General features: G+C 55.7%; 1 protein-coding gene across 1 annotated transcript; it reads right to left on the bottom strand.

The window, feature by feature from the left end:
- Positions 1-1,670: 1,670 nt before the first annotated feature.
- On the bottom strand, positions 1,671-5,448 carry Six2 (SIX homeobox 2). The gene is made up of 2 exons (XM_048416192.3): positions 4,885-5,448; positions 1,671-2,935 (listed from the first exon to the last, which is right to left on the bottom strand). Exons 1-2 carry the CDS (start codon positions 5,442-5,444, stop codon positions 2,605-2,607), a joined length of 891 nt encoding a protein of 296 aa, XP_048272149.1. The 5' UTR covers positions 5,445-5,448; the 3' UTR covers positions 1,671-2,604.
- Between the last annotated feature and the right edge of the window lie 2,382 nt (positions 5,449-7,830).

Here is a 7,830-nt window from a genome sequence, read left to right as displayed (position 1 = left end):
GCAGCTACTATCATAATTGGTTTTGGCGCTCTTCAAAATGAATGGAATAAAGCAGGCTCCAAATAACTGTGACCGGAGCCAAAGTTAAATGTGTGTCTTCTTTTTCACGTGATAATTCACAGCCTGTTTTCCTGTGAATGTGGTACGAGGGATGATTTGGAACACAGAGGCTACTGGATTTGCTTCATCCAGCCAAGTGATTGTGCAGAAGTGTGGGCTATGACGTCACCAGGCAGTCTGGCCAAGTGGGCTGACACAGGCAGCTCCATTTGGAACTCTCCAGACAGACCTTCAGGCAGTAGCTGCTAGCTCTGCTTGCCTCAAGTCAGAGGAAGTTGAGCTGCTCAGTCTGCGGGAGAGCAAACCAGTTCCAGAGAGTACTTGAGACCTTTCCGGAAAGAAGGGGCTCCCCAAGAGGCCAAGGACGCTCCCGGGGCTGGGCCTTCTCTTTGGAGCGGAAGTAGAGGTGCCCTGGGTGTGGGCCCAGGTAGAGGAATCGATTCTCTAGGAGTCTTTCAGGTTTGTGAATTCCCCTTGAACTCCAGGCCGCACAATGGGTGAAACCTCCGGTACCCATTAGCCCATTCAACTGCCTGAGTCATGGGAGAAGAAACTCTTGATTAAAAAAAAAAAATTCGAGAGAAGAGGTCTGATGAGTTTATGGTCGAAACAGGAAGTGTTGGCTTTATTAGAAAGGAAAAGTCCCAAGAGGTCATAGGGTCCAGGGGAAGGTCCAGCCTCTTCCCTTGCATCCCATCCAGCCCTGGGTGGGCAGGCGCTACCCTGATAGTCCTGTTCCTAATCGAGCAGTCACACTGCTATTGCGAGTCAATACTGAAAAGCCCTAACTTCCTCCTGAGTCTCGCCTGATTTGGATCTGTCTCGACTGGTCTGGACTTGTAGGATAAAAGGGGCCTAGAACTACAGAGCAAAAGCAATACTGTAGGTTTCTTTGCAGCTAGCGCACCACACTCCGGAGCCCCTAGCCCTGCCCCTAGGAGCCTCTGCACCCGCTTGCTAGCATCCACAACACTGGCCCTCGGCTGGCGGTCCACTCTCCTCTTCCTCCGTACCAAGGGCAGGTTGCCAAACTCAAAGACGTTTCCTCCTCGGTTAGACAAGGGTGTGCTCTGGAAACACAGGCCTCAGCCGATACTCCATACTCCGAGTTGGGCGAATCTTCACGGACTGTCATCTCCAATTCTAGTAACTTCGACCATGCTGAGATGTAATTCCGAATCAAAACTTTCCCTCCCATACCCCACAATTCCAAGCTCGTTTCTACCTCTGCACGCAGGCTCTCAACTCCCTCTACAACCCCAGCGGTGGGTGGTGTGTGTGTGTGTGTGTGTGTGTGTGTGTGTGTGTGTGTGTTGGGGGGGAGCGGCAGGTGGGGGCTCCACTGTGGTGGCTGTGGTGGAAGCCGGACGTCTGGTCCTTGTTTCAGCAGAGAAAAGGGACTAAGGTATTAATTAATAGGAGAAGGCTTCCGAGTTTTCAGTCTCATCCCTTTACCTTGCGAGAGACACACTGAGAAGGAAGGCCAGTCTGGGTTTCCAGGACTCTGCCCAAGTATCACTGTGAAGAACGGCTCACTGGGGAACTCAGTCTCTATAGGGAAATCAGACTCTGTTACAAGCCAGGCCGCCAGGCCTTGGGGCACATATCCATATATTTATGATTTCTAATTTTATTATAAAATAAAAGCAGAAATATCTCCCGACGAACATTCACATGAGGGCATAAAAGGGGAAAGGCAAGTCTGCGGCTGGGAGGCACTCTGGGCTGGGAGTGCAGAGACCATGGTCCCAGGAGGAAGAGAAGAATCAGCGTGGTGGGAAGGAGGGGGTGAGGGAGGATGAAAGGTGGAAGGAGCGAGAGGAAGGGAGGGAGGGAAGGAAGGAAGGAGAGAGAGAGAGAGAGAGAGAGAGAGAGAGAGAGAGAGAGAGAATGGGACTGCTCAGGGGCTTCTGGGGTGCAGTCCTTTCTTGTTCATTTATTAGTCAAAAAGCTGGCACTTAGGCTCACACTGAGAGGAGGAGTCTTTGAGGACCAAAGTCCCAGGATGTCGACCTTCCTTCATATGGACTGGCAGAAAGTTAGAGGAGAAGGGGCTCAAATAGAGGACCAGAAGAAAGAAAGACTTGGAGTATGATGTGAGAAAAGCAGGAGAGAGAGAGAGAGAGAGAGAGAGAGAGAGAGAGAGAGAGAGAGATTACTCCAGACATTTAGAAGGAAAAGAGGAATAACAAGCAAGAAGGCAGAGAGGAGAAATAAGAAACCAGAAAAGCAAGTGGAGGAAAGAAAGGAGGGAGAAGAGATGAGAAAAATCGGGGTGGTGATTGCGGTTTATAATTTATTCCCTTGCCTGGTTCAAGACCAAGTCCCTGGCTTCGAAAAGATCTCAAAAGCAACTTGTTGGAGAGGAATCCCCCAGAGGGTCCCCTAGCAGACATTTGTCCACTTTGTCCCGCCTCAGTTCTGCTGCTCCTGCGTGGCGTGGCGTGGCGTGGCGGTCTTCTAGTACCCGGTATGGACTCCAGCACCTATTGCTCTCCCACACCACCTCTCCTGTCCCCGCACCAAGCTCGGAAAGCAAGAGCTCTAGGAGCCCAGGTCCACAAGGTTGGCAGACATGGGATTGAGTATGGAGTCCTGTAGGCTGTGGTGGTGCTGCAGTGGGTCCGTGCCGCCTCCACCCGGCACTGGCACGGGTACTGCGCTCGGGCCGGGAGGGTGGCCCAGGCTGTGCAGGGAGGGCAGCCCAGGGGGCGGAGGAGGGCTGAGCAGCAATGCGGGACTGGACGACGAGTGGTCTGGCGTCCCCGACGGCGTCTTCTCATCCTCGGAACTGCCTAGCACCGACTTGCCGCTGCCGTTGAGCGAGGAAACCAGCGGGTTGTGGCTGCTGGAATTGGAGTTCTCGCTGTTCTCCCTGCAGGCGCAGGAGCAAAGCAGTGGGGTCAGTGGGAAAACGAGGCCACTTCGAGCGCCACCCCTCAGGACTTCAGCGCCTGGGGCTCGACTCAGTGCCTCAGTTGCTAAAGGGTGTTTTCGATTTCTACCATTTCTGACGCTCCGCGTTTGGTTTCCTGTGGCGCTCTGAACCTCGCGACTCTCTAGCCTTCTCTTGTCCTTTGCCCCGTTATCAATCTATGCTCTTAATCTCATGACTACCTTTCTGACTCTCTCTATATGTCCCGGCCTAGTCTCCCACCCCATCTCTCCCCTCGAGCAGAGTCACCAAGCAGGGTGCCAGGAATTGGGTGAATGAGGCTGGATTTTCAGATCACTTAGGCTGGACAAACTAGGTTTGCTGGGTAGAAGTAAGGGCAGAAGTTCCAGGTACGGAGATCCCAGCTCTAGAGGCCCACTTGGAGTTGGCTAAGCACGGGCCTCCTTTCCCTTTTGCCTTTCTCAGCGGGAGGGTAACTCCTGGTTGCAGATAGGCGTGGGTGGGTTGGGGGCTCCTGAGAATTCGTTCCCTGATTCTAAACTGAGCAGACTCTGTGAGCTCTATTTGACTGGGCATAAGGATCAGACTTTGAGAACGGAGGACTTCTCCCTAGACATCTGCTGAAAAAAATTTAGCAAGGGGACTAGAAGCTCAGAAGGGAGAGCAGCCCCTGGAGAAAGAACGAGTGATTAATGCTGGCCTGGATATTTACGGCATAACCAGAAACCCGGGGACACAATCTGTAGCCCTCACCTGGGGCCTGGTCAGAAACCCTAGCTGAGAGCCTGTACTCGGTGCCAGCCTGAGAGTGAACCCAGCAGCGAGAGTCCTCCTCCTGCCCTACTTTTGTGGACAGTCCCTGGCGGGGTGTATTTGAAATCCTGAGTAAAATCTCTTTGTGGATTCCTAGCAGCTGTTCTGTCTGATTTCTTGAGAGAGCATCTATGTACCCGACTAGCGAGACTTCATCACCACAAAAAGTCCGACGTCAAGGTTTCAAATACCCAGATCCACTCTGCCGTTTGCTCGTCTTTCCCACTGTCCCCCTTACCCTGGACTAGGGTCATTCAAACTCTGTGTTGAACACGTCCCACACCGCCTAACCGTTGTTTTGCCGCGAAGGAGGGATCCTGTTCCCATTCCCTGTTTCTCTCCAGTTCAGATTAAAGTTCGAAGCGGGTTGCAGGGCCTCCACGCTTAGGTTAGTCCCGCAAAGTCTTGGATTCCGAGGGAAAATACAACTCCCAGCCCTTGGCATATCTCAGTTTACCTTACACACCCGACTTGCCCATCAAAGAGAACAGGACCCGAGTAGAGAAAGGTCAAGGGTTCTGGAAAGTCTTGGAAGGCTTGCTGGATTCAGCAGGCCAGAAAAGAGGTTTGTGTTTGTCTTCTCTCCCACGGCTGACACTTCCTCCCGGGGGCCCTTCATCTCTCGGTCCTTTCCACGCGGGATAATTCCCAACTGCCTTGTCCTCAGTCATTGTCTTCATTGCTCGGATAATTCTAGGAGGTTCCAATCCCAGCTGTGACTCCTTAAAAAGCACTTTGACCTAGAGGTGACATCTGAAACCATCGCTGATCCCCCATACCCTTGGTTGTTCGAGGAAGAGCAGGCCCTGAGCCTATACCTACCTTGCAGGGGCATCCAGGCCTACACCCCTGCCCTCTCTGAAACTATTTTTCCAATCTAGGCCATCCACAAGGGACTAGGGAATTAGTTGAGAATGTAAGCACTACTTTGCCCGCTTTAGACAAATTCCTGGCCGCTCAGACTCCAGCAAGATCTAAGCGCTGTTTTGAGCCAGGCTGGGCTGCAGCCGGGGGCGTAACCTGGACCGGGGTCCAGTTTAATCGTCTCCAGGAGCACACCATCCCCCGAGCCTCGGGACCAGGGAAACCGGCGCCGATGCTCTACTTACTCGTACCTTTCCTTGGCCTCGGCCGCCCGGTCGCGCTGCCGCCGGTTTTTGAACCAGTTGCTGACCTGCGTGGTGGTGAGGCCGGTGGCCTCCGCCAGCTCTCGCTTCTCCCTCGGCGACGGGTAGGGGTTGTGCGCGTACCACTCGCGCAGCACGCTGCGACTCTTCTCCTTGAAGCAGTAGCTGGTCTCCTCGCCGTCCCAGATGGAGCGCGGCAGCGGGAACTTGCGTCGCACGCGGTACTTGCCCACGGCGCCCAGGGGCCGGCCGCGCAGTTTCTCGGCCTCGATGTAGTGCGCTTTGAGCCATAGCTGCTGCAGCTTGGCGTGGTTGTGCGGCGAGAACTGATGACTCTCCAGGATCTTGTAGAGCTCGCGGAAGTTGCCCCGGTGGAAGGCCACCACGGCCTTGGCCTTGAGCACGCTTTCATTCTTGTGGAGGTGCTCGCAGGCGGGCAGCGACCACAGGAAGCGACCCAGTCGCTCAATGTTGCCGCCCTGCTGCAGCACCTCGCACACGCACGCCACTTGCTCCTGCGTGAAGCCGAAGGTGGGCAGCATGGACATGGTGCCGGCTGCGCGCTCGCCCGCCCGCCCGCCCGCGCGCTCTCACCGAGCCTCGCGGCCCCGCATGGGCGCCTCCCCGCCGGCCTGGCCCGGCCGACAGGCGGGCGGGGCCCCCTGGCCAGGCGCTGGCTCCCGGGCGACTCCTGAGTCACTGCGGTCCGTCCTCGCTCCCGCCGTCGGCCCTGCGCAGCTCCGCGCCCCCGCCGCCCGCGCGCCTCGCCCGCGCCCAAGCCCGGGGGCCGCCCGGGGCGCCGCTCCGCATGCTCCGCGCCCGCCCGCCGCTTGTTCGCTAGTCCCTCGCTCGCTCTCCCTCCCGTCTAGCTCGCTCGCAGCTTTTTTAATAATATTATTCTAAGCGGGCATGAGGCGCGGCGGCCCGAGCCCTGATTGGTCCGGTTATCTGACCCGGGGCCTGCCCGCGCCAGACAATAGTCGAGTCAAATTATTCGCCATGGAGACGCTGTCAGTCACCGGTAACCCGAGCCCCGGCGGCCGGGGCTGCTCCCCCCCTGGCCGGCTCCGCTGACAGATCGCTCCGGCTCTGCGCGTAGCAAAGGGCGGCCGAGACAGGAGCCCCAGGCACTCCCAGAGCCTGGGAGGCGGAGAGGGGCCGGGCTGGGGCCCGAGACGGCGGTGATTGACGGGGCGGTCGCCCAAAGAGCAAAAGAGGAGGAGGACTCCGAAGGAGGGGGACTGTGTGGGGACCCCCCCGAAGAAAAGAGGAGGACCGAGGTGGGAAGGGAAGGAAGAGGGTAGAAGGGAAAACGGAGGACCGTTTAAGGGGATGCCATGCAGGAAAGAGAAAAAGGGGGTACAGAAGGCGCCTCCAAGGGGAAGAAGTGTGGTATACTTTTTTCTTTTTCTCTCTTTCATTTTTTTTTTTAATTTTTAAAAGGGAAATGCAACAGCGTAGCCCAGGCCTCGCCAGGTGCTCCAGCCCTGGCTGGGTCACCGCGTCGCTCGGAAAGTCGCAGCTGTCAGGCAGAGATACCCAGGAGGAGGTCAGTGGATGGACAGTTTGGATTTTCTTAGGGGGCCTCTGAAAGACTTGACTTTCCAACTGACAACGCCCCACCCCCATGCTAGAAACCCGGGGCCCCGAGCTGTCGTCCTGGGAAAGGGGGAGGAGGTGGGGAGAGAAATCAGAGATTTGGCAGTGGCCGCAGCTGGACGCCTGAGAATCAACTTCCCGGAGGATCCCGCCTTTCCTTCCTTTCGGAGCCGGCTGGCTGCCCCGCGGCCGGTACCGCCCCCACTCGGCGCGTTTTGCTCCACGCCAGGCTGGGATTCAGACTTTAACCCCACGGGGCCCAGGACCCGAGAAACTCCCGGCCGTCCTGGTGTGGCCTCTGCGGAAGTTGATTCTTGCAGGGCCGACGACGCAAACTAAGGAACTGCTTAGACCCGCAGACTGCCCTCGGGGAGCTCAGGGCAGCCAGTGCAGAACGATTGTAGCCCCAAGGGGCTAGTGCGCAAGAGAGAGGAGGCAAGATCCACCAGTTTCCAGCCTCTCCAATGGGTTAGGATTCCTGGTCGCTTTAGCCTGAGAACCCCTCACTGAGTTCCGGCATGAGAGGCCTTAGAAGAGGTTTGGAGGTGTTCCTGCTTTTAACTTCTTTGTCAGAACACCTCGAGGAAACACGTGGTGCTGCTTCTTTGGCAAAACAAAAAAACAGAGGAGAGAGAGAGAGAGAGAGAGAGAGAGAGAGAGAGAGAGAGAGAGAGAGAGAGAGAGAGCCACAAGAAGCACAAGACGGACAAGGGAGCTCCGGGGACTGCGCACGGGGGGAGGGGGTGTCCCTGAAGTTTTTAGGATTCGAAAAGTGGACCTTATTTCCTTGCCAACTTGTCCATTGCTTATGCGCCCCTCCCTGCCCCCCCCTCCAGGTTTCGGGCTGCAAGCTCCTACTGGCTTTCTCAATGCCAAGACTCAAGGCAGCACAGATCGCAAGGTCTGTTTGCAGAGTAACTTCTAGGCCTCGGTTTTTTTGTTTGTTTGTTTGTTTGTTTTTTTGTTTTTTTTTTTGTTATCAGCCCTGTAAGCTTTCTAACGGGGATGGAGAGACAGATACTGAAAATGAGGGAGTCTGGAGCCTCAGCTTTGATTTTGGGCTTTGCCAGTTGTTTATGGCTAAGGTACACATTTATTTATTTAAGGATCCAACATGATTTCCTAAACTTCCCCTCTGCTCCAGAATGCCCAAAGCCGTTTGGTGGTGACGCAAGCATGGGGGAGTGGAGCACTCAGACTTCCCTAAGACTTTAGTTCTTCCAGGCCTGTCCGTTTGAGTTGAGGCCACAAGATTGCCTGAGTAGGTGTTAAGCCAGCACAGGAGACTGAGTTCCTGCAGAAATTCAGATGCCGTCATTGTATCTGCTGGCAGGG

Source organism: Myodes glareolus, chromosome 6, assembly GCF_982192425.1.
Source record: "Myodes glareolus chromosome 6, mMyoGla1.1, whole genome shotgun sequence".
Classification (NCBI taxonomy): Eukaryota; Metazoa; Chordata; class Mammalia; order Rodentia; family Cricetidae; genus Myodes; species Myodes glareolus.
The sequence above is the reverse complement of the archived record's forward strand: the minus strand, read 5'-3'. Positions and strand labels throughout refer to the sequence as shown.